Here is a 27,104-nt window from a genome sequence, read left to right as displayed (position 1 = left end):
AATAATCTGAGAAAAGGAAATAAAAGGCATATACATCAAAGGGAAGGACTAAAATTGTTTGCAGAGACATGATTGCCTTCTAAGAAAATACCAGAAATTCTAAAAAGAAAAAGTTACAGAACTAACATATGTTAGTAAGGTTACATGCTGTATAAAACTCAACTGTTTCTATATACTAGCAATGAACATATGAACACTGAAATTAAAAATACAGTATCATTTACCATCCCTTGAAAAAAGAATAATTGGGTATAAATCTAACAATATGCAAGACTTGTGTACTGGAAACTACAGAACTCGGATGAAAGAAAGGAGATATAAATAAATCGACACACAATGTTCATGGATTGGAAGACTCAACACAGTAAAGATGTCAATTATCTCTAAAATGATAGATGTTTATGTATTTCCTATCAAAATCACAGCAAAATTTTATAGCTGTAGATAATATTATTCTAAGATGTATGTAGAAAGGCAAAGAAACTAGAATAGCGAAGAATAAAGTGGGAAGAATCAGATTCAAGAATAAATTTCAAGATAATTATATAATTACAGTAATTAAGACTGTTTGGTATTGATATCTTGAAATTGGTTGGAACAGAAGGAGAATGCAGAAGTAGAACCACAGAAATGTACCCAGATGATTTTGACAAACATGCAAAAGCAATTCAGTGGAAGAAAGATAGCTTGTTCAATTAATGGTCATGGAACAATTGTGTATCCATAGGCAAAAAACAAACTTTGACCTAAATCTCACACCTTACACAAAAATTAACTCAGAATATATCATAGACCCTGCATGTATTTGTATGGCTGAGTCCCTTAGCTGTCCACCTGAAACTATCACATTGCTAACTGACTTTACTCCAACATAAAATTAAAAGTTCAAAAATAAAAATAAAGGTAAAACTCAAATGCTGACAAGAATGCAGAAAAACCACATCACTTACATATTACTGGTGGAAATGTGAAATGATACAACCACTTGGGGAAACAGTTCAGCAGTTCCTTAAAAATCTAAACATGTAACTACCATGTGACCTAGCAATTACACTCCTGGGCATTTTTCCCAGAGGAAATGAAGACAAATGTTCACACAAAAACTTGGAGAGGAATGTTTTTATATGCTTTATTTGAATAGCCAAAATGTGGACACAACCCACGTGTCCTTCAGTAAGTAAATGGCTGAACATACTTGGTACATCCATCCCATGGACTACTCCTCAGCAATAGAAGGGAACAAAGTGCTGATACATGCCACCATACTATGTCAGACCTGGAAGAATCTCCCGAGAGTCATTCTGAGTGAAAAAAAGCCAATCAAGAAAAGTTACATACTGTATGATTCCACTTATGTAACATCCTTGAAATGACAAAAGTGTAAGAAATAGAGAACAGATTAATGGTTGCCAAAGGATTAAGGCAGGGCTGGGATCAATATGAGGGATCCTTGTAGCGATGGAAATGTAGTATCGATGTCCTAGTCATGATATCATGAGATACCAGTAAGATACTGCCATTGGAAGAAACTGGGTAAAGCGTACACAGTATTGCTCTATGTTATTTCTTATAACTGAATGTGACTCTGCAACTATCTAAAAATAAAAATTTAATTCCATGAAAATGGAATCTACTAAACCTTGGTAGTTTACTGGTAAGATGTACAAATCATCCCAACTGTTGCCTTGCTCCGGCCTCAGATTCTTCAATCCTTGTTTTTTTCTGACAATTCTGTGGTAGCTAGATAAGCAGATGGGTGGATGGTTTTTATAGTTACAGTTAGAAAAGGAAAACATGGTCAGTGGAAAAAGATGGGTATATCCCTTGTTCATTGTCGATCATGTTTCAAGGGAGTGTCCAAAGCCCCCCATCTAATAAAATGCCACATTCTGTCTCACCCTCAGGAAAGCCACTAGTGAAAACATCCCGAGAGATGGTGATCAACACGGAGGAGCCTGCAATCACAGTTGATGTAGGAAGCACTATCAAAACAGTACAAGGCGTGAATGTGACTATTAACTGCCAAGTTGCAGGTAAGAGATGCATTCATTTGTTAATTCATTTGTTCAGATATTAATGGAGCCCTGTGCTAGGTTGGGGGCTGAAAAGATAGCACAAATTCTGCTCTCAGGGAATTGGGGCTACTAGAGCAAGTCAAGCACACTCAGTCACTCTGAAAGTGGAAAGTGCTACTGAAGCTGATCAGAGGAAAACTGGGATAAATGTGGGGGAAGAGGTGGTTTTTATCTCCATCCCACATACTGATAGAACATGAGCATGCAAGGATGGGGACAAAGGGTGTTCCAATGGACTAAAGAATGTGAGAAAAATCATTTAAGTAGGGGAGCTGCAGGACTTCAAGGGAAATGTGACTGCTTTGGTCTAGTGGGAACACGGAGCTCAGAGATGGGGTGGGTAGAGGGGCTTAAACTTTAGTCACGTGGGTTTGCTACTGTGCCATGGGAGACTCTGAACACTTGGATGAGGCATTCAGACAAAGCAGGTTGGAAGTGGCATTAGGGGTTGTGCAGTGTATAAAATAGGTTGAAGAAAAAAAAAATACTGAGAGGGGCCAGTTAAGAAGCCATCATAGTTTAGGGACTTCCCCAATGGACCACTGATTGGGAATTTGCCTTGCAATGCAGGGGACATGGGTCTGATCCTTGGTCAGAAAACTAAGACCCCACATTTTTGTGGGGCAACTGAGCCCACATGCCACAATGAAGACTTTGTGCAGCCAAATATATATATATAAAAGAACCCACAGTAGTTTAGATGGAACAGTGGTAAAGAGTCTGCCTGCCCAGCAGGAGACATGAGCTCTACCCCAGGGTGGGGAAGATCCCCTGGAGAAGGAAATGGCAACCCACTCCAGTATTCTTGCCTTCCCAGGGAAGAATGCTTAGTGTAGACAGTAGCGATGAACAGCAGTAGTTGAGAGCAGAGGTACGGGGGGCCTAAACTCAGGACAGTGGTGGGGGAAAGCTCAGGAGTGGATGGCAGGGGTAAGAACAACAGCAGCCTGGAGCTTACATTCGAAATGGGTGGGTGGTGGTGGTTTAGTGTCTGACTCTTATAACCTCATGGACTGTAGCCCACCAGGCTCCTCTGTCCATGGGATTTCCCAGGCAAGGGTACTGGAGTGGGTTACCATTTCCTGCTCCAGGGGATCTTCCAGACCCAAGGATCAAACCCAGGTCTCCTACCTTGCAGGCAGATTCTTCACTGCTGAGTCAGCAGGGAAGCTCCTTTCAGAAGTGTGTAGGAGTTGTTTATGAAAACAGCCACTTCCCTTGGACGTGTGATATAGATGTTGCCTTTGGGTAGCTCTTGTAAACTCAGAGGCCTCTAGGGACCAGGAAGTCAGAAAGTGGAGGAGGAGTAGACCAGAGGAGGTGGTAGTATGCCCTTCATAAAGGCATTTACGTTCAATTTAAAAACAGAAAACACCCACATAGAATGACACAAAGCTTAGCTACCAATCTCCCTTCCTGTGAACTGCTGGCCTGTCTGCCCTAAGGGTTTTCACTGCCGCGACACAAAGGGGAAATAGATGACTCCCATGCCAGGGCCCAGCAACAGTCCCCTGATTGCTGTCCTCCTCAGATATACCCTCGCATGGCACCCCAACCAAGTTTCCCACGTCATACCCTGTCTGAAAAGAGGACAGGCATTGGCAGCCCCTGTTCTGGGTGTTTCTTCATCTTAGATCTCAGCCCCAGCTTTGGAAAGTTTACCTCCACCTGTGATTTATAAGGCCAGAGAGAATCCATTTTAGAAGAAGTAGGAGGAAGATCTTCATCTAGAGCATGTTGTTTCCTAAGAACAGGGAGGTCCGGTTTTCTCTGAAGTGTTCTGGTAGCTCTAGGAAGCCCAAAATATAAATCTCTCTCTGTCATAATACATTAGCTTCTTCTTGGTAAAGCTTCCCTTGGCCTGGCATCCAGCCGCCTCAGTGAAAGCCTGTAGAACTAAATCCCTTCAAGCTCTATACTCTCAATCAGGGTGTCCCATGAATGAGTTGCCCCTCTGTACACAGACTGATGGCGAAGGCCAGATCCTTTATGCAGGACCATCACTCCCCATCTGATCGCTAGGAACATGTGCCTTGAAGACAGAACACCAACTGGAGATAAGATGGGTCTCCCAATATAATGGACCATATTGGGTCTCCTCTTGAGTGTTGGGAGTGGTAGGACTAAAAGAGTGGGAAGCAAAGGGCAGCAAAACCAGGACTTGAGCATCTGAAGGAGGTTGAAAGAACCAGAATTCAGGTGGAAAAGTATTTATCACAGGAAAACTAGAAAAGTCAAAACAGCTTTGGTCAGCTCTTCTGGGCCACCCAGCGCCATGTCTCCAACTTCATCCAGAGATTCACTCTTGGTAACTGATAGTGAAATCCTAGGTTGTAAGGTCCAGTTTTTGCCTGGCCATGCACATTGCATTACTAAAAACTTAGTTTTATTCATAGGACCGTTTGTATTAATCATAGTTAAATAAAATAAATTTGTGTCTCTGTCACTATGCCTTTTATTAAATAAAGTTTTTATTCAACATGGGCTTCCCTTGTAGCTCAGTTGGTAAAGAATCTGTCTACAATGTGGGAGACCTGGGTTCAATCCCTGAATTGGGAAGATCTCCTGGAGAAGGGAAAGGCTTCCCACTCCAGTATTCTGGCCTGAAGAATTCCATGGACATGTATAGTCCATGGGGTCATAAAGGATTGGACATGACTGAGTGACTTTCACTTTCACTTTTATTCAACATAGATGGGAAAGAGCCTGCTTTTGATTAAACTGTTGGTCTGTGAATTTACTGGACAAAGAAATCATTCTTGAGCTGAGTCTCCAGTCGAAATACTGACAGCTATAATACCAAATAGCAGAAGAAACTATTTTTACTTTGATGCTACAAGTGGCTTTTATGACTCTCTTGTGATATAATTTTAATGGCTATATAATAGTATATTTTAAGAATATCACATAATTTACATAGAATAACTCATGTCCTTACATGTTTGAGTTGTTAGCAGTTTTTCATTAAATAGCTTTTGCACATGTATGCTTTCAACATGTAAAATGCAGACTCACAAATTATTCCCAACCCTTAAACATAAAAACCATTAAACAACAAGTCTGATGAGGCTTTTTCTTGACAAGTGATTCAGTCTCCTATACCACTCCCATACTTGTTCTCTATTGGAGAAGAATTCAGAAAACTGAATGTGAGATAAGGGGTTAGAGGAGGAGGAAGAGTTTCAGTCATTGGGAATAGGATGTGCAAAGGGCCTGAGAAAAAGTATGTTGCATTTAAAGAAGTGAAATGTGGCTGGCTTGGCTGTAAGATGGAGAGGCTAGAAGACAGTAGGGTGACTTGTGGTTGAGAGGTGGGGGACAGTAGGCAGGAGCTAAATCTTATGCTTTCCTAGGTTATGGTACATTTTGGAACAGGGGAAGCTTTTGAAGACCTACTTAGGATATAAAATTGTCAGGACTAGTCATGTAGAAATAAATAGTTGAGGAGTCAATGATGGGCAGTGTATTAGCCAGGAAGGCTAGCCTATGGTAACAGGTAGACCCCCAAATGTATAATGATGACTCAAACACAATAGAAGTTTATTACTTGCCTACCTAGGAGTCCAAAGAGTGGTCCTGGACAGCTGGAGGGGAAGGGGTCTGCCCCCAACAGTCCTTCAGTATCCCTGGACACTGGTGGTTCTATTTTCCTGAATACATGCCTTCCAAGGTCTCCCCAGAGGTTCTCTCTACCCTGTGAATAAGACAAGGAGAAAACAAAGTGTAGAGGATGGTTGAAATGGTTTTAAGGGAGATACTTGGCAAACCGGAACAAACTTTTTTGGCCAAGCCAGTAGCACACATTACTGCTTCTCAGATTCCTTCTTAGTCACATGGCCACTCACAGTTGCCAAGGGCTGTTGGGGAATGTTGCCAGGCTGAGGAGGAGGAGGTATTAGTCGCTCAGTTGTGTCCGCCGCTTTATGATCCCATGTACTGTAGCCCGCCAGGCTCCTCTGTCTGTGGGATTCTCTAGGCAAGAATATTGGAGTAGGTTGCCATTCCCTTCCCCAGGGGATCTTCCCAACCCAGGAATTGAACCCAGGTCTCCTTTCATTGCAAGCAGATTCCTTACCATCTGAGCTACCAGGGAAGCCCAGGCTGGGTACCCAGGAAAAAGAAGGAATAGCTGTCAGCATCTGCCACAGTTAGTGTGAAGAAATGTGGAAGACTAAAAGCCTCCTTACGAGACTGCCATGGTTCTTTAGAATTGCTCAGATTGACATTTAAGTTACTACATTCTTTCCTTGTCTTGCACCAAGCCTTTAAAGAAACTTCTAGAACTTATCATGTCAAGGTGTGCCTTTCAGTGGATGCCCCACCTCAAGATGTTGACAAGGTGTCATGGTGCAGGCAGCCTTCCAAGTATAACAAGTGGTCTAGTTAACAAGCATATCCTATCTGGGATTTTAAAAAAAGATTATTATAGCATCACCCTACCTGGCAGCTCAGTGGATATTAAAAGCACTAATCCTCATAATCAAATCAAGTTACAGCCCATTATGACTTCACTCATTTATTGATCCTTTCAAGCAGCAGGGAGACCACTGTGTTGTTGATAAGATATGCCACAAAGCAGGAAAAGTAAAAGCAGGTCCTTTTACTTCCTATTTTAGACACAGATCATACCAGGGAGTCCAGAGTGTGGAGCCAATCCAACTAACTTGTCAACAGTATAGCTTTGGACTTTGCTCTGCAGTAGAGTGTGTTTTTTGTCATTTTTCAAACATTTCTTTCTGTAGAATGTGCTGTCATATCACAACAGGCTAGGGAAAAAATCATCTTCTACAACCTGATATGCTTCTCACCAAGTGAGAAGTGCACCAAGTGTACTAACAATGGATTCTAGAAACTTCCCCCCTAACAATAATCTTGATGTTACAATTATAGTAGAAAGGTTAATTCCAAAAGCAGAGAGTGTTTAAGGATTGTCACCAGAAATAACATGCAGCAATTCAGAGCTTCTCAAAGGAGGCAGTCTCGTATGATGGCAGACAGTGTCATGTACTTGTTAGAATGGGGTTTCATGGCATCAAATGTACTGAGTTTGGATCCCCAGGGACCATCCGTAGGTCCCTGATTGGTGGCAAAGTGGAAAGGGACTCTGTTCTCATGTAATCATTCGGGAATCCAAACTAATGTCTCTTTGGGCAGATTTCATAATCTTTTTGAGTCCCAATTTCCTCATCAGTAAACTGGGGTTAATAATAATGCTTCATGGTAACTCTGTGATTATGTATGATATGTTTATTAAATGTTTGGCTTATAGTAAATATTCAGTTAATGTTCTTTCTCCCTCTGATGTGTTCAGGATATGTATAGCTTCTGACCTCAGTGCCTTCCTGATGTCTTAGTATTCTAAGCATCAGGGTTAGGCGTGTATATATAGTACCTTTTCAAGGGACTCTGGCGTGTATGAGGGCTGATGATATTTTCTGAGGCATCATTGTCATGTCTTGAGAGAAAAAGAAAAAAGATGCCTCATTTTTCTTTTCCCTGTTCCCTTGTTCCAACTTTGTAATACATCACAATCAGTCATGGCAGGGCTGGCTGTCATTCCAAAGCATCTTTTTCGTGTCATTCTCTTTAAAGCACACAGTCCCAGGCAGGAATCCTTCAAAATGTGACACCAGCAGCATTGGTAAATTATTGATGCAGGTCTGTGTTTGAATGAGTCTAAGAGAGGTTTGCTAATCTATCACAGAATGATCCTTATAATATTTGGCTTCCCTCAGCACTGCTGTCTCTCTGTGGTCCCAGTTTTAGAGATTGGAGGTCCCTTCCATCTACCTTCATTATCCTGAACATGTCCTTTTCTCCCATGAACTCCCCTGCTCTCAATTGAGGGATTCAGCCCTATTGGTAAAGACTCTGTTTTGTCCTGTTAAACAGACTTGATTTCATAAGGGCATGAGGCCAAGAGTGATGACAAAAATGGAAGAGGCTTACCCCCACTTCCTGGAAACATGAGAAATGGCTGCATCCCTGGGTCATCTCTCTCCCTCCTCCTCCTTCTCTTTCTCACCATCCCTGTCTCTCTCCCTGGCTTCCCTGACCAAAGAAGGTCACACAGGGGGGCTGCAAGTCTGGCTGTGGCAGCTGACCATGTAAACACAATGTTGGCCCTGGAGGCACACAAGTCATGGCCTATGGGCACCATCATGGAGACAGAGCATTCACCCCTACCATCTGCTTGTGGAACTGACAGCCCACTAGTCCATGTCTCTTACTCTGCCTCCTCGCTCTAGAACAGCCTCAGTTCCTATCAGGGACTGTGCGCTTGCTGCCCACAGACCTCCTCCAAGGCAGGTGCCATTGACAGGTACTATGTGTGAGCAGTTTATGGTGACGGGAAAAGGGTGAATACTTGCAGAAGCTGGTTTGTAGAACCTCATTTTTCCTTGCACTTTCAGGAGAGAATTGATGTGGGGGGGGGGGGGGATGTGTTTTCAACTTACTTTACAAAGGCTTTCTCCTAAAGGGTATGGATTTTTTTTCCCCCAACATGAAATCGGAGCTCAGAGTCCACAGTCTAAGCTGGCATGGTGGGGCATTGTGATGCTCTTGCTCTCTCTAGTGGTGTTGCAATGAAAAATCAGCCTTCCTGCCTCTCACCTGCATCTTTACTCCAGGTGTGTTTAGAGACAATAATACCAGCCTGGCCCCTCTCACGCACCTGAGCGTCAAGTTTCACAGTGTGTGTGTGCCTCTCTGATGGATCAGGGCTGCGGTACCCAAGTCTCTCCCTCTTTTAACAGACCTGCCTCCTTCCTCCAGCCAGTCCACCAGCCCCTAGGGATCCACAGTGAATTTTGGGTAATCTGCGCCTCGACAGAAAAAGAGGACCAGAGAGTCACTCTCCTGTTCCTTGTAGACAGGGAGAGAAAAGCTCTACAGCTTGGCCAAACGCTTGGGCTGCCCACCATAGGCGACCATTCCACCACTGGAAACCATGCCTGAAGCAGCAGGGCAGCCAGGACACCAGTGAATTCATGCAGAATAGTTCATTGTTAATGAGGCAACAAGAGAGCAGTCTCCCACACAGCCCCACTTCCTGCCATTGGGATCCCAGGAGCAGCAAGTGCTCCAGGGCTCAGGATGAGAGCTGGCTGTTACAGAGGAGACTCTGAGTACATTTTATTCATCAGAGACAAGCAGTGGGCACACAGGTGACGCCACGACGGTGTCTGCATTCTCAGCTGTAGGCTGCCCACGAAGGGTAAGGCTGCCCCTGCCCCAAGGGCAAAATCCATCCCGAACTCTGAGAAAGTACAGGACTAAAGTTCTGGCTCTGCCTATTCTGGGTTTTGACCCCATTTACCTGGATTTGACTTTCTAAACATGCCCTGGATACATGTCCACAAGTTTCATGAGCAAACATTGTGAGATGGGTCAATAAGCTACAAAGTACAAAAGCGCAGCTGTCCACTCCCTGGAGACTGAATTCACGCCACATCGTTCCTGTCTCTCAGCTCACTAGAGCCGGGCTTGCCCTGGAGCCTCCTATGGAGACCATCTCAGCAGGCTTGTCCTAAACTGAGGACTGCTTGCCGGCATGCCACCCGCAGGGAAACTCCCTCGGGAATGAAAGCCATTCCCTTGTCTCAGTCACTCAGGCTGCTGTAACAAAATGCCACAGATTGTGCAGCTTAAACCACAGAAGTTTGTTTCTCATGGTTCTGGAGGCTGAGAATTCCGAAATCAAGGTGCCAGCCCATTCAGTTCCTGAGGAGGACTCTCTTCCTGGCTTGCAGACAGCTGTCTTCTTGCTGTGTCCTCACATGATGGAGGGAGGGAAAGAGAGAAAAAAGGGAAGGAGAAAGAAAGAGAAAGAGAGGGCCTCTTCTTATAAGGGCACTGATGCCATGGACATTCCCTTCAGGAGGACTTCATCTGAACCTAAAAATCTCCAGGTCCTCATCTCCTACCACCGTCACACTGAGGTTGGTTAGGACGCCAACATATGCATTTGTAGAGGTCACAAAGACCGAGTGCATAACAGCCCTTGAGGACAGAGCCTAACTTCCAAAGACTGGAACCCCACCCCAGTTCAGATGTGCGCACTCTCCCCAGCTCTCTCACAATAATAAACTTGAACTGAGGAGAGAGCAGAGAGCTCCCTTTTTGTCTCTCTTTTTCTGTAGTGATGAACCTCATGCCACGGTTCCATCTTCTCTTTTTCTAAGAAAATACTTAGGCCTCAAAAAATACCACTTACTGTGTGACCTTGTTTTCTACATAGAGTGCCAACTCTGGTAAGGATCTAGCAGCTTTCATTTGTCTGGCTCATGAATATATTAATATTCTGTAGCTTTTAACTTTCTTGTTCAGTCACTCAGGCATGTCCAACTCTTTGTGACCCCATGGACCCCTTTTAACTTTCTACTGAGGTATAATATTTATACTGAAAAGTGCATATATTGTAAAGGTCCCAAGCCCACCAAACATAGCCCCCAAGTCAAAAAGCAACTACTAGCAGCCAGGTTCTATGTGCCCACTCTCAGGGACAGCACCTCCCTTCCATCCCAGTCCCTCAGAGGAACCCCCCACTCTGATTGCTGACAACAGGGCCTGATGTTACCAGTTTTTCTTTTCTACATACAGAAATGAAATCATACAGTGATTTCAAACAGTGTATGCTGTTTCGAATCTGCCTTCTCTTATTCTGCATTAGGTTTGTTTCATTTGGTTCTCAAGTTATTCATTTTCACTGATACATAGATTTCATTCTTAGGTGTTTTCTCCAAAGGCTTTTGCTTTACTCCTTCCACCCTGGCTAGTGCCTTTCTCAGCTGCCCTCTTCCTCTTCTTTTAACCAGTCTTTCTCTTCCTGCCTTATCTCTGGAAGCTTTTAAAGGCAAAAGATCTCAAGACAGCTGAGAGGTCAGAGACCTTATTTAGTTTGGCCGAAGGAGCATAGAAGACGCCCAGGCAGATGCTTCCTGCAGAGCAGCCCTGGGGCGGGTCCACCAAGAGGCTATAAATATCTCCAGGGCACCTGAATGTGGTGGCTGATGCATTTATTTTATTTTATTTTTTCCTCCTAGGTGTGCCTGAAGCTGAAGTCACCTGGTTCAGAAATAAAAGCACACTGGCCTCATCTCCCCCTCTGCAGGAGGGCGCCTTGGTGCTTACAGCCGTGTCCTCCTTGGATCAGGGCCGGTACTCCTGCAAGGCGGCCAATCTGCACGGGGAGCTGACTGAGAGCAGCGAGCTCCTCATCCTAGGTAAACACCTTGAGGCTGGCTGCCCCTGGTGGACCCCACTGGGGTGACTGTCTGACCCACCCTCACCGCCTCCTGCCCCTGATCCAATTAAATGCATGAAGGTAAAATCGACATCCCTTCACTTCTCCCCACCTTAGGGCCTCCCAGTGGAGAGAACACAAACCGAGGGGCCAAGAAACCAAGCAGAGGTCAGCTAGAACCCTGGGTCTACCACTTACTGTGTGACCTTGGGCAATCACTTAACCTTGCTAAGCCTTAGATCCTGGTCTCTGTGTAGAAAACAAGATTGCCCATCGTGGGCGGGCAGGGGAGGTACAAATAGAGGTAACAGGCAGTTTTTCTTAACTCCTTCTATATTAAGGACTGCTTTGAGATTCAGACAAAAACTACAGACTACCTTGTTGAGAAAAATTCGTAAGTACAAAATTTCTCATATAATTTTAGGAAGTTCGTATATACTCTAGTCCACCTTAAGTCCACATGTGTACCCCTCTTCTTAGTCCGGTCCAGCTGCTATAGGAAAGCAGCCATAGATTGGGTGACTTACGTGGAGAAGGAAATGGCACACTCCAGTATTCTTGCCTGGGAAATCCCGTGGACAGAGGAGCCTGGCAGGCTACAGTCCATGGGGTCACAGAGAGTCAGACAGGACTGACCAACTGAGCGCAGGTGGCTTTTAGATAACAGCACCTGTCTAGAGACCGGAAGTCTAGAATCCAAGTGCCTTCATGGTCAGACTGGTGAAGGCCTTCTCCATGGCAGCAGAATGGTGGCTTCTTACTGCACCCTCTTATAGCAGAAGGGACAAGCGAGCTCTCGGAGGTCTCTGTTATAAGGATCTTAATGTCAATCAGGACTTCCCTGGTGGCTCAGACGCCTGTAGGCGCCTGCCTACAATTCAGGAGACCCAGGTTCAATCCCTGGGTCAGGAAGATCCCCTGGAGAAGGAAATGGCACCCCACTCCAGTATTCTTGCCTGGAAAATCCCATGGATGAAGGAGCCTGGTAGGCTACAGTTCACGGGGTCGCAAAGAGTCGGACACGACTGAGCGACTTCACTTCAGTGTCAATCATGAGGGCTCCACCTTCCTGACATAATCATCTCCCAAAGGTACTCTTATCATTACCTTGAAGGGATTTGGATTTCAACATATGAATTTGGGGGACACAAACATTCAGACAGTAGCACCACCAGACACAAGGACCCCTGATTAAAGAGTCTAACACAGTTCCTGGCATAAAATAGTTATTTAAAAATAATAGCAATTGCCAGGACACCATCCAGCACTCACTGACGCCCAGGGCTGGACTCAGTCATGTTGCATCTACACCTCTTTGGTTTCCCGAGATTCAGACTCTATACTTCTCTTCCTAGCAGAGTCTGGGAATTGTTGGGGGTAGTGTGGGGGGGATAAAGAAGCTTGTTTTTGTCTTTCTTTTTTTTAAAGGCAGTTATTAGAGGGGACTTCCCTGATGGCCCAGTAGTTAGGACTTCACCTTCCGGTGCAGAGGGTGCAGGTTCGATCCCTGGTCAGGGACCTCAGATCCCACATGCCTTGCAGTCAAAAAACCAAAATGTAAAACAGAAGCAATGTTGTTACAGATTCAAGAAAGACTTTAAAAATGGTCCACATCAAAAAAAACTTTAAAAAAAAGGCAATTATTAGAGCATGTATGCTAGTTATCTCACTAAGAGAGAGCCATCATTCTTGGGGGGTGAGGAAAAGATGAGAAATATGAATAATTACATACCGCACATACACATATTCTGGCCTTCCACAGGGGAAAGTAAGTAAACTTTACTCATATTTTCACACCCCAATGACGATATAGCAAAGCATAGAGTCTACCCCTGCCCACTCAGATTTCACAGAGGCCCACGTGGGTCTTCATCTCAACAGTGGCTGCATAAACCTCCAGTCATATTAGGAAGCCGCAGAAAATCAGCTCCGTGAAGGATGTCATTTGTTTTGTGTTGGGTTTTTTCTGGCTGAGCTGCTCGTCTGGAGCCTGAGGCCCCAGACTGTTGCCCCACACTGAGTTATGGTGCTTACTGTGGGGATTTCCTCTCTAATAACCTTCCTGATCACCTCTGCTAACAGAGATGAACGTGTAGGAAGTGTGGCTGCTAATGTAGCTCTGCCTATGAAGTGTGTATGCTCTGGGAGCCAAATCTGCAGCATTCCAACGCTAATTCAGTATGACCATGAACGCGGAGTTTGAAGAGCATGAAGTCTTCCCATTTTAAGCAAACTGGATGGGGAAACAAAAAAACACTATTTAGATTCTTAGTTTCCTCAATTAGAAGTCCTGTTGATTCATCAAAGTTTGTTAGTTTTTATGGAGATAGGAATGGTATTTCCTATTATGTTTGGTACTTTATGGACATAGGAGTAATATTTCTCTTTTTTTTAATCAGCCCCAAATGTGTCTTAATGTTTAAATGAGGGATTTCATGTGTAAAGCTGAAGTTTCATGAGGCCCATGGTTTAACCTGTATTGTGGAGGATTGCATTGTCATGAGGCCAACTTTCATTCATGGGTTCATATAGCCACTGAATGGCTGTTCATTAAGTGTTGCCACTGAGTCCCATGTAGAGCTTTAGGATAAACACAAGAGGTGACTTCTGTCCTTGGGGAATTGACAGTTCCCTCAAAAGATTAGCTGGACAGTCCCTGAAGAAGTAAACTATGACAGAAGCTGTAAGGACATTAGGAGGGACTGACATTTGGCCCAGAAAGATCAATGGGTTTAAAGATGGGCCATAACCTCCCCTTTTGGCTACTAATAAATAAGCAAAGCCTTCTTGAATTATAACACTCTTGAAGGAATATTCCATTTCTGTATTATTGGGGGAACTCCATTTCCCTCAATATTCAATTTCAATGTTTTTGAAAGAATATTAAAAAGGATGAGAGAGAGAGTCTAATTTTGAAGAAACTATCAGTATCAAGTCCTAAAACCATGGTATATCAGAGTAGAAAGAGACCTTGGAAATGATGAGGGTTATTTTTTTTTTTAATCATTTTTAGATGAAGAAACTAAAGCTTAGAGGGATTGTGACTTGCCCAAGTTAGTGAATGAAAGAGCCATGGCTCAAATCGAGTTCCTGAATCCAATCATGATGTTTTTACCCTATACCACATAAAGAATATTTTCAAATTATATAGACTATATATAGTGTCTTTATAATGTTGAATTTTTATATATAAATACGTAAGCTCATCACTGTTTTCTGTATGTGATGGTCTTTGCAGTCAAAGACAGGTTTCTGAAGTAGATCCAGGCCCCACTGTGACTCACTTATTTACCATTTCCAACAAGTACTGAACACAGTGACAAGCACACAGCAGGCCCTCTCTGAACACTGCTGAAATGACCATCAATTACAAGGACAACCTTTCTGCTTCTCTTTCCACTCCAGCAAGTGCTCTAGAGAAAAAGGTGGGAGTTGGCGTTGGAGTGTGAATTGCCGTGCGCCAGGAGACTCAGGAGGAGCGGGGAGCAGAGTTCTGCTTCTTTCCCAGCAGAATCTGGGATCATCCTACCACTGCATTTAGCAGCTGCTTGCCTCTTTATTTGCTCAAGGAAATTAATAAGCACGCCACTGTGCTTCCCTTTCTGTTACATTTAGCTCTGGTTAACTGATTCCTGGTTACATCAGCCCTGACTCATTACAAGATTTTCACTAACACATCATCCCTGAACTGCTTCTCTGGTCTTACTTAGACATAAAAATCCAGATCCCAAAGTGAATCCCTAGCCTCACAACTGTACCCCTTCCTTCCCAGAAGAAAGCCACTCACATGATCTTAGAAATAAGAAATTCATGTAACTTATCCCTGCCTGTGGGGACAATAACAAAGTTCTTCCCTCTAAAGGTCATTTTAAGAGTTAAATGAAACAAGGAATGAAAATTATTTTAGCACAGGACTTGGCATATAGTTCTGAAGAAGCTTTGGCTTTTTCAAAGTGTCTTTTTAATATAGTTTCATTTAGCTATGTGTTTATAGAGCACCTGTGGTAGCAAGTGGTATACAGTAAGGAAGGAACTCCAGAAATCAACATGCCTGATTCTTATCACTGACTGTACAGTTTCGGACATCAAGTATTGTGTTTGAAATTCAGACTCACCTTGATGGGAACACCTTCTCTCTAGGCAAAGTGATGTTAGAGGTAATAACAGTAACACCTGCCTTACACATGGACACACTTCCATGCATGGCTGCCTCTCCCTCTCCCCTTAAAGCCTTTATGCTTTAACCTGCCTGATGCCCCGTCCTCCTTCTCACAGAACCCCCCCACGTCCCCACATGGTTGGACGACATCCGGGCCCTGCTCTCAGCCACTGGACCAAACCTTCCTTCAGTGCTGACGTCTCCACTGGGAACACAGCTGGTCCTGGATCCTGGGAATTCCGCTCTTCTTGGTGAGTCCAACCCTCTGGAACACTGGGCAGAAATCCAGGGCTGGACAGGATTTATGGATGGGTGACTACTCGCAGGTGGGAGGGAGGCAGCAGTGGGGGGTGGCCAACAGGAAATCACTAAATTGTGTACAGAATCCAGATTTACCAGTGGAAACTTGGCTGACTTTCCATATGAGGTGGATTTAGTTCTTAGTTTGGACCTGAGCCTGTCCAGAGTCCGAAAGGGCTCCTCTCTGAATCCTCTTGGGCTGGTGCCACAGTCCAGATCCGCTCAATCAGACTGATGGTGCTGGACTTAGAGAACAGATACAGCAGTGGAAAACAGTTCCTTCCTCTCTTCTCCCCATCACCAGCTGTATCCCAGTGCTCCATGACCCCTTCTTACCTCAATAGAGCTATAACCAGCTTTCAATGAGAAAACTGCAGTATCAGTACCTCCTTTAACCCAGGCAATCTATTTAAACCTCCTTCTGTAGGTAGGGCCTAAAAACAACCCAGACAGACTCCTCAAGGCAAGTGTTTCAGTAACCCCACTAGGTGCACTTTCCCTGTTGTCTGTCGTTGGGAGCCTACACCCAGTTATTGCCCATGAGACTGGCACCTTCTTGTAGCAGAAACTTGCTCTAGGGCATCCACATTCTGGGCCCCTCACTCCAGAGCCTTGGGGATGCCAGAGCAACCTCCACCCCCAGCATGACCCCTAGATATGGTCAAGATGAAAAAGAATTCTTCTGCCTTCAAAGGCCTGGGGAAAACAGGCCTACAAAATGGAAGAAGTCTCCATGCTCACTGTATGTGGCCCCAGATGTCGGTCATGGCAACTAGAATTCTTCCCTTGACTCAATGTTGAAGTTTCCTCTACTCTTCTCTGTGCCAGCTAACAGGGGATAGGAAGCCAGTGGTTTCTCAGTAATATTGATCATAACTTATCAGCATGGCCACAAGGCTTGGTATCTTTAGGGTTATAGCACAGAAAGATTACCTTCAGTTTTTTGTTAACATCTAAAATTAGCAAAGAATGCATACAGGCATATGGCAAAAGCTTCTGGTTTTTCTGTTTCTGATCTGGATAAAACTAAAGCATAGATATAGTAATGAGTAGCCCTATTCTGTTTCTCATAACAAACTTGGTATTGAATTTTTTCCACATCACGTTGATCAGAATTCATAGGCATTTAAACCTGCTTCTTTTTTTTTTTTTCTTGGCATTATGAATGGTAAGTTTATTCCAGATTAAATGTGTGCATTGTAAACTTTTATTTTAGGTTCATCACCATGGGAGAGTGTCATAACTTACTATCATTGCCCAGTCATTAGCAGGGTGTACAGCAATTGCTTATTTTCAAGTTCAGTAACTCTTGGATTGCTCAGGTGCCATTCAGCATGCTGGAAAAGTTAACCTGCTCATATTTTTCCATGATGGCTTTACTTTCTTTCTCCCTTATTCTGGAATAATATTTTGTGTCATTTTCACCATGGGCAGTAAGAATTTATTGTGCTTTAAGCTGCTGAATTCCATTCCTAGTTTGTGGTGCTTTGTTACCTTAGACTGGTATTTAAATCTAATGGTTAAGAGACACCTTAATGTCCTCGTTCACATTTAGACCACTCAACCTGAATAGATCTCAGAGGCAGTATCCATAAAGTCCCTGAGTGTAACTGCATGGGCAATATAGACTTGGAAACACCATAGAACTAAGAGAGATCCATGTGGAATTGTGGAGATGAGTTAGGGAATGGTATCAGGTATCAAGACCCTGAGAAACAGGTCGCTGGAGACAGGCCAGAGCCTCACTGTTCTGCTTTGATGCTGAGCACTGAAGGATGGGGGTGGGGATTCAAATAGACACAAAGGGAAAAAAACAGGCCCTGAAGTGAGGAAGATGCCATGAACCCAGAAATTAAAACGTGTGGGATATGCATCAGGTGTCTGTTCAGGAACAGCTGTAAGACCCTACTGCTTTAAGGCAGCTCAACTGGGATAGAAGCTAGGCCTTCACACAGAGCAAGCCTCAGCCAGAGCTTGTCCACACAGGTGTGACTCCAACCCTTACCACAACAGCCTCCCTGGCTGTTCTAACAGCCTCCCGTCCATCATAGGCCTCCCTGGCTGACTAGTGACTCAGCATGATCTGTTCACCCATATGTTCCCCTTTGATCTAGCTCCCATCCCTAGCTCCTGTTGCTGGCTTTTTCTGACCAGAGTGTGTATTCTGGGTATAGGAAATAAGCCAGAGGCCAGAGAGGATATTCTGTGAAGGGTTGCTCAGGGTGATAAATAGCATCAAATTATGGAGGACCTTAATTATTAGGGGCTTCCCTGGTGGATCAGATGGTAAAGAATCTGCCTGTGATGCAGGAGACCCAGGTTCAATCCTGAGTCGGGAAGATCCCCTGGAGAAGGAATGGCAACTCACTCCAGTATTTATTCTTGCCTGGAGAATTCCATGGACAGAGGAGCCTGGCGGTCCACAGTCCATGGGGTCACAAAGATTCAGACACAACTGAGCTACTAACCGTGTAATTATTAGATTATTAGATATAGGGGGTAAATTTTCTATGTGAGAAATGAGGAGAGAACTTTAGAGTTTTTTTAAGTAAGAAGATGATATAGTTAAAGTAGTATTTGAAATAATTAATCTGACATTCTGTAAGAGTGAGTTAATCAATAGTGGGAGAGACTTAATGAAGAAACACTAGGTTGAGGGTAACAGATTTTCTAGATCAAGATGGAAATATGTGGTAAAGATATTTGTTAATCACCCCTTCCATAGCCCAGACACCCCTAATCAATCATGACACTCACTCAGTCCAGGCTCTGCCTTGGAATTCGTTTTAACATTCTAACCAAGCGTGTGGCGATTGATATATAGGATAAAAGCATTTGCTAACCCCATCATAGCCAGTAAATGTGGAGATTCATGTGTATGTAGTTCTCCCAACTACAATCTGCTGCAACAGATTCAAAGAACTCCATGGTTCTGTGACTCAGGGACAGTAACTCATGGGCTGGATTCTCGTGTTTTCACGAGAGGAAGGGGAGAAGGGAGATTTGGGGGTTTTAAAGCCATATGTCAGCATCAACTCTTCTCCATAACAGTTTGAGTGCTAAGATTCCCAGAGGGTGAGTCTGCTCCAGAAATGGCTGTTTTGGTTTTCAGATAGTCTAGCATTGATTTCACTTCAAGCCACTGTTAGAGCTTTCAAGAAGGAATGTTGATTGAGTGACAGGGCCATGAGCTCATTTGAGCCTCACTTTCTATAACTGTAAATGAAGTCTTCAGACGAGCGGGTCCCTTACTGCCCTCACACTCTTCGCTGTCTGACCCTGACGTGGAAAATGTCCAATGGAGGCTTGACCGAGCAGAGTTGACCCAGTCTAACTGAATCCCTTGTCCCAAGCAAGGCAGATGCTAAATTTTTTGTCCTTGTTTTCCATCTGTTCTTTGTGCAGGGAGGCCTAAAGCGCCAACTGCTTTGGGAGGCAAGGCCAGCACCCCAGCCGCCACCTGTGGTGGTCAGACCCAAGCAGTAGCCTACAGGGTTCCATTTTCAGAGCAGCAGCATCTCAGGCCTCTCCACAGCACCTAAACCCTTTTGCAGCCTTCTGTTAAATATTTCTTTTGGCCACTAAGGCCCAAGACTAATATTCCTCACAGTATCATTTATAGGGCATTAGCATCGATATTTTTTGAAAACTAACTTTTGTTGGAGTTTTTATTATATCCGTGATACATCTTCATTGTAGAGCAATTAAAAAATAGAAGCAAAAAGAAGAAAATGAGCATCATCTATAATTACCTAGCCCAGAAGTAACCAGCATAAGTATCTTTTTCGTAGTCATTAATATATACATTATATAGTTTTATCTAAAATGAAACTGTACTCTAAGTACTGTTTGTAACATATTTCACTTAATGGTGTTTATACATAGTAATTTGTACCTCTTAATCCCCTGGTGGTGGTTTAGTCGCTAAGTCCTATCTGACTATTGAGACCCCTTGAATTTTAGCCTGGCAGACTCTTCTATCCATGGGATTCTCCAGGCAAGAATACTGGAGTAGGTTGCTGTTTCTTTCTCCAGGGGATATGTGCGTACGTGAAGTTGCTCAGTCGTGTCCAACTCTTTGCAGCCCCATGGATTGTAGCCTACCAGGCTCCTCAGTCCATGGAATTTTCCAGGCAAGAGTACTGGAGTGGGTTGCCGTTTCCTTCTCCAGGGGATTGTCCCAACTCAGGGACTGAACCCAGGTCTCCCTCATTGCAGGCAGATGCTTTACCTTCTGAGCCACCAGGGAAGCCCTCCAGGGGATATTCCCAACAAATTATCACATTCCTTTCTGTGAACTTAGAGAACCAAACATACACAAACAGGTGCGTACTAAGTCACTTCAGTCATGCCCGCCTCTTTTCGACCCTGTGGGCTGTAGCCCACCAGGCTCCTCTGTCCATGGGATTCTCAAGGCAAGAATACTAGAATAGGTTGCCATTTCCTCCCCCAGGGGATCTTCCCAACCCAGGGATGAACCCAGGTCTCTTTTGTCCCCTGCACTGGAAAGTGGGTTCTTTACCACTAGCGCCACCTATAATCCCCTACTCCTATCTTGTCCCTCCCCTCCACACTCTCCCCATTGGTAACCACTAGTTTGTTCTTTATATCTGTGAGTCTGTTTCTGTTTCTTTATATTCATTTTTGTAAGAGATAACATACAATATTTGTCTTTGTCTGACCCATTTCACTAAGCATAGTGTCCTTCAGGTCCATACATGTTGTTGCAAATGGCAAAAATGCATTCTTCTTTGTGGCTGGCTAATATTCCATTGTATAGACATACAATATTTTCTTTATCCATTCATCTGTTGAGGGACACTTAGGTTGCTTCCATGTCTTGTCAATTGTAAATAATAATGCTGTAAACACTGGGGTATGACATATAAGTTTTTTAATAACCTTCTTAAGAGATAATAGACATATAATAAGTGATACATATATAAAGTCTAAAATTTGATGTTTTGATATATGGATGCACCTATGAAGGTGCATTGTTCTCTAAAGTTACCTTGTGCCCCTTTGTAACTGTTCTTTCACACCCCTACCCAGCCCCAAATATCTACTCATCTGCTGTCAGTATAGATTAGATTGTTATTTTTAAAAAAGGAATCATACTTTGGGGAATTTGGCTTCTTTCACTCAGGACAATTATTTGGACATTCACCCACATTGTAACTTGCATCAATAGCACATTTCCTTCTATTGTTGATTAGCGACCATTGAACAAATGCACTGCAGCTTGTTCAACCACTCACCTGTGGGAGGACAGAACAGTAATTTCCCATTTCTGGGTATTACAAATGAAGCTGCTGAATGTATTAAAGGGCTAGTTTTTGTATGGACACATGCTTTCATCTCTCTTGATTAAATACTTGAGAGTAAAATGGCTGCATTATATGGTCAGTGTAAGTTTAACGTATTAAGAAACAGCCACACTGTTTTCCAGAGTGGTTGCCTACTTTACATTCCTCTCAGACGTGTATGATGGTTCCAGTTTCTCCACATCCTTACCTACACACAGTATGTGAAAATCGCTCAGTTCTGTCTGACTCTTCACAACCCCATGGACTATAGCCTGCCAGACTCCTCTGTCCATGGAATTCTCCAAGCAAGAATACTGGAGTGGGTAGCCATTCCCTTCTCCAGGGGGTCTTCCCGACCCAGGGATCAAACCCAGGTCTCCTACATTGCAGGCAGAGAGTATAGTTGGCCATTTTAATTTTAGACATTCTGCTAAGTTTATAGTAGTTTCTTCTTGTAGTTTTAATTTGTCTTTTCCTAAAGACTGATAGTGTTGAGCTTTGTATGTGCATATTTGCCATCCTGATTTCTTCTTTGGTAAAATGTCTCTTTAATTTTGCCCTGTTTATTTTTTTTAAGTTGAGTTTTTTTATTTAATTATTATTGAGTGTTGAGTGCTCTTTTTATATATTGGATATGTGTCTTTTATCAGAAATATGATTTTGGTCAATGGCTGTCTTTTCAGTCTTTTCAGTTCAGTTCAGTTGCTCAGTCATGTCCGGCTCTTTGCCACCCCATGAATCCCAGCACACCAGGCCTCCCTGTCCATCACCAACTCCCGGAGTTTACTCAAACTCATGTCCATCGAGTCGGTGATGCCATCCAGCCATCTCATCCTCTGTCGTCCCCTTCTCCTCCTGCCCCCAATCCCTCCCAGCATCAGGGTCTTTTCCAATGAGTCAACTCTTCACATGAGGTGGCCAAAGTATTGGAGTTTCAGCTTCAACATCAGTCCTTCCAATGAACACCCAGGGCTGATCTCCTTTAGGATGGACTGGTTGGATCTTCTTGCAGTCCAAGGGACTCTCAAGAGTCTTCTCCAACACCACAGTTCAAAAGCATCAATTTTTCGGCGCTCAGCTTTCTTCACAGTCCAACTCTCACATCCATACATGACCACTGGAAAAACCATACCCTTGACCAGACAGACCTTTGTTGGCAAAGTAATGTCTCTGCTTTAAAATATGCTATCTAGGTTGGTCATAACTTTCCTTCCAAGGAGTAAGCGTCTTTTAATTTCATGGCTGCAGTCACCATCCACAGTGATTTTGGAGCCCAGAAACATAAGGTCTGACACTGTTTCCACTGTCTCCCCATCCATTTCCCATGAGGTGATGGGACCAGATGCCATGATCTTAGTTTTCTGAATGTTGAGCTTTAAGCCAACTTTTTCACTCTCCGCTTTCACTTTCATCAAGAGGCTTTTTGGTTCCTCTTCACTTTCTGCCATAAGGGTGGTGTCATCTGCATATCTGAGGTTATTGATATTTCTCCTGGCATTCTTGATTCCAGCTTGTGCTTCCTCCAGCCCAGCGTTTCTCATGATGTACTCTGCATATAAGTTAAGCAAGCAGGGTGACAATATACAGCCTTGACGTACTCCTTTCCTATTTGGAACCAGTCTGTTGTTCCATGTCCAGTTCTAACTATTGCTTCCTGACCTGCATACAGGTTTCTCTGGAGGCAGGTCAGGTGGTCTGGTATTCCCATCTGCTTCAGAATATTCCACAGTGTATTGTGATCCACACAGGCAAAGGCTTTGGCATAGTCAATAAAGCAGAAATAGATGTTTTTCTGGAACTCTCTTGCTTTTTCGATGATCCAGCGGATACTGGCAATTTGATCTCTGGTTCCTCTGCCTTTTCTAAAACCAGCTTGAACATCTGGAAGTTTACGGTTCACGTATTGCTGAAGCCCAGCTTGGAGAATTTTAAGCATTACTTTACTAGTGTGTGAGATGAGTGCAATTGTACGATAGTTTGAGCATTCTTTTGGGATTGCCTTTCTTAGGGATTGGAATGAAAACTGACCTTTTCCAGTCCAGTGGCCACTGCTAAGTTTTCCAAATTTGCTGGCATATTGAGTACAGCACTTTCATAGCATCATCTTTTAGCATTTGAAATAGCTCAACTGGAATTCCATCACCTCCACTAGCTTTGTTTGTAGTGATGCTTTCGAAGGCCCACTTGACTTCACATTCCAGGATGTCTGGCTCTAGGTGAGTGATCACAGCATTGTGATTATCTGGGGCATGAAGATCTTTTTTGTACAGTTCTTCTGTGTATTCTTGCCACCTCTTCTTAATATCTTCTGCTTCTGTTAGGTCCATACCATTTCTGTCCTTTATCGAACCCATCTTTGCATGAAATGTTCCCTTGGTATCTCTAATTTTCTTGAAGAGATGTCTAGTCTTTCCCATTCTGTTGTTTTCCTCTATTTCTTTGCACTGATCACTGAAGAAGGCTTTCTTATCTCTCCTTGCTATTCTTTGGAACTCCACATTCAAATGGGAATATCGTTCCTTTTCTCCTTTGCTTTTTGCTTATCTTCTTTTCACAGCTGTTTGTAAGGCCTCCTCAGACACCCACTGTGCCTTTTTGCATTTCTTTTCCATGGGGATGGTCTTGATCCCTGTCTCCTGTACAATGTCACGAACCTCCATCCATGAACCTCCAACTGAGAGTTCATCAGGCTCTCAATCTTTTAGTGTCTTTCAAAGGGAAGAAGATTTTAATTTTGATGAAGTTTAGCTTAATATTTTTCTTTTCTAGATGGTTGTTTTGGTGTTATATTTTAAAGTATTTACCTACTCCAAGGTTTCAAGGTATTTTCTTCTAAAAGTTTTCTTTTACAGTTTTACAGAGAAGAAACATAACTTACAGGAGTAGACTTCTTCAGGAGGGCCAGAAAAGAGAATTTTATTTTAAATTCCCTGGATTTTTATCTGAATTAGATGACCTTAGATGCCTCCAGTAACAAAATAACAACATATAGTTATATGTGGCTTGAGAACAGCAGTTCATACCTTCTTTAGGTCCAGAACCTGTTAGAATTTCTTATAGGGTATACATAAGGTTTGGTCCTTTGTGAATGAGTAAGCTCCATAGCCCAGTCAGAGAGACTCCCTATGGCATCTCTGCTGGAAGTCATGTCATGCCAGCCCCACAGAGAGTCACTCTACACAAGCCTTTTCTCATGTCTTGCAATTTACCAGGAAGAAAGTAATTCAGGGCCTAAAGAAGACAGTATCTCACAGATAGATGTACTTAACTCATTTATTCAGTATTTGTTGAGAGCCTGTTATGTGTTAATTTGAATTCTAGTGGCGAAGAAAGTAATTCAAGTTAAGAAGACTATGATAAAAGGGGGAAGAACTGGGTGCTTTGCGGGGCCTGTGACAGGATAGCACCCCAGTCTGAGGTGTAGACAAGGCTTCTCTGAGGAGGGGATATTTGGGCTGAGGTTGGGAGAGTGGGTGGAAGCTCTCCAAGTGAAGACAGGGCATTTCAGACAAAGGAATTCCAGAGCATTCCAGGCAGAGGGACCAGGAGAGGTTTTGAAGCAATAAAACCAAAAGCATTTGAGGAACTGTCATAAGAATAACTAGGGGCTTCCCTGATATCTCAGTGGGTAAAGAATCTGCCTGTAATGCAGGAGACCCTGGTTCGATTTCTGAGTCGGGAAGATCTGCTGGAGAAGGGATAGGCTACCCACTCCAGTATTCTTGGGCTTCCCTTGTGGCTCAGCTGGTAAAGAATCCGCCTGCAATGCAGGAGACCTGAGTTTGATCCCTGGGCTGGGAAGATCCCCTGGAGAAGGGAAAGGCTACCCACTCCAACATTCTGGCCTGGAGAATTCCATGGACGGTATAGTCCATGGGGTCTGAGAGTCAGACATGACCGAGCGACTTTCACTTTCACTTTCCTAGGTGGCGCTAGTGGTAAAGAACACACCTGCCAATGCAGGAGATGTAAGAGACACGGATTCAGTCCCTGGGTTAGGGAGATCCCCTGGAGGAGGGCATGATAACCCACTGCAGTATTCTTGCCTGGGGAATCCCATGGACATAGGAGCCTGGTGGGCTGTAGTCCATGGGGTCACAAAGAGTCTGACACGACTAGAGTGACTTAGAGTACACAGGAATAACTAAACAGAGCGGCCTGAGATGAGTCTGAAGAGGATGCACTAAGCCATGGTAATGATACCAACCAGGGCTCTTGGCCTTCCCCAATCAATAGAAATTGACTAGAGGCCAGAGAAGAAATTCCAGCAGGGCTTTATTGGGACCCCTGCTGCCGCAGGAGGGAGCAAGAACAACAGGTTCCCTTGTTTGCTCATTGCTGAGTGGGGAGTGAGCTGGTTCCTTACATGGGGTGAGGGTAGGAGTATGTCCAGGTGTTGGGCTGGAGAGGTAGCTTACGTGTTTTGCCCATCCTTCTGGTGAGTGCAGAGGGCACGCTCAGTACCCTGCTTTTGCTCCCAACACCCTGTTTTTGCTCCAGGCTCTTTAGAAGTGGCAGGTGGGTTTTGTGGTCTCTTTGTATCTTTTGTTGAGAATTTGCTCTAACTGCTGCATGTATGTAGTTATTTTTAGTCCCATACAGTTTCTTTATATTTTGCTGCTGAAGGAGAGGTTTGTCCAGGTGCAAGCATTACAGCACTGCAGCAAAGACTCCCAGATCCCAGCCTGTTTCAGTAAAACCTTGACACTTTGCTCCAAATGTGACGGGAAGTCTCTGAATGGTTTAAGAGTTGGAGAGAGACATCCTCTGATTTGTGTTTCTGAAAGCTTGTTCTGGCCACTGTGTGGAGGGTGGATTCTGGGAGAAGAGACTAGATGGAGTACACCATACCACTTAAGAAGTGGTTACAGTTTTGTAAGTAAGAGATTGCCATGGCTTAGATTAGAGAACTGGAGAGAACAGAAAGAGTGAATGAATTCAAGAATGTGTAGGAAGTAATGTGGACAGGACTTGGTCAATAGATTATCGTGGGAAGGGGAAGATAATCCATACAACCAATAGATTCTCAAGCATCTGATTCTTTAGGCTTTTCTCACTGCAACTCATGTACCTCCCATGTGGTGAGGACTTCTCAGACAATTCAAATCAAAATGTTCAAATAAAATGGCGAACTACATAGGCATAGAGCTGCAGAAAGTGCAGTTACATATGGGATGGTCCAAAGCTTCTGTTGCTCAATCCTGATTTATTTCCTTAACAGATATCAGTCCAGCCTCCATCGATGCTAGGTCCTCTGCCTCCTCCCAGCCTTGGAGAAGCTCAGAAGTAGAAGGAGAGACAGAAAAACTTTAAAGAGTTGCAGAAGAAATCTGAGGGAAGAGAGGAGGGAAGTCTCCTTCTTTGGGAAAGGGGAAATTGAGAAGGCTTAACAGAGAACTTTATAAACTCAGCCCTGAAGGATAAGCATTCCAAGCACTGTTGTCATGAACATGTACTTACTGAGTTCCTTCTATGCTCCGGGCACCATTGAAGACACTGGGGATGCAGCAGAGAACAAAATAGATAAAAACCCTTTCTCTCATACTTCTTACATTACAGTAGGGGAAACAGAAAACAAACAGAATGAAGTGAATGGCATAGTATGTTAGAAGGTGGTAAGTGCCATAAGGAAAAAATAAAAGCAGGGGATGAAGGATGGATAATGCCTATATGGGAAAGAGGATACAGTATTAAAATAGATGGTTGGGAGAGGACTCACTGAGACCGTTCTCCTTGAGCAGAGACTTGAATATGAACTTGAGCCTTGTGTATGTCTGGAGGAAAAGAAGACAAGAGCATACCACACAGGAAAAGCATGAGCTTGGGGTCCTTGAGATAGGCACATGTGCTCAGGAGCAACAAGGAGGCTGGTGAGAGGTGGCAGGAGCAGAGTCATCAGGGTTGTGGGTAGAGAGAGATCAGAGGCAACAAGGTCGAGGGGAAATTGTGTAAGGCCTGGTAAATATTCACATTAAAGTAACAGAGAGAGAAAAATCTATAAATGCCCAAATTTATAA

At 43.7% G+C, this 27,104-nt stretch overlaps 1 protein-coding gene across 4 annotated transcripts in view; it reads left to right on the top strand.

Moving 5' to 3' along the window:
* ADAMTSL1 (ADAMTS like 1) overlaps window positions 1-27,104 on the top strand; it is a 1,078,174-nt gene that overhangs the window by 970,644 nt on the left and 80,426 nt on the right. For all 4 annotated transcript variants that reach the window (XM_043891080.1, XM_043891079.1, XM_043891082.1 and 1 more), the window contains 3 exons: window positions 1,905-2,033; window positions 11,123-11,302; window positions 15,598-15,732. In XM_043891080.1, coding sequence (XP_043747015.1) covers window positions 1,905-2,033; window positions 11,123-11,302; window positions 15,598-15,732 — 444 coding nt within the window. The remainder of the gene's footprint in view (window positions 1-1,904; window positions 2,034-11,122; window positions 11,303-15,597; window positions 15,733-27,104) is intronic.

This window comes from Cervus elaphus, chromosome 29 (genome assembly GCF_910594005.1).
Source record: "Cervus elaphus chromosome 29, mCerEla1.1, whole genome shotgun sequence".
NCBI lineage: Eukaryota > Metazoa > Chordata > Mammalia > Artiodactyla > Cervidae > Cervus > Cervus elaphus.
The sequence above is the reverse complement of the archived record's forward strand: the minus strand, read 5'-3'. Positions and strand labels throughout refer to the sequence as shown.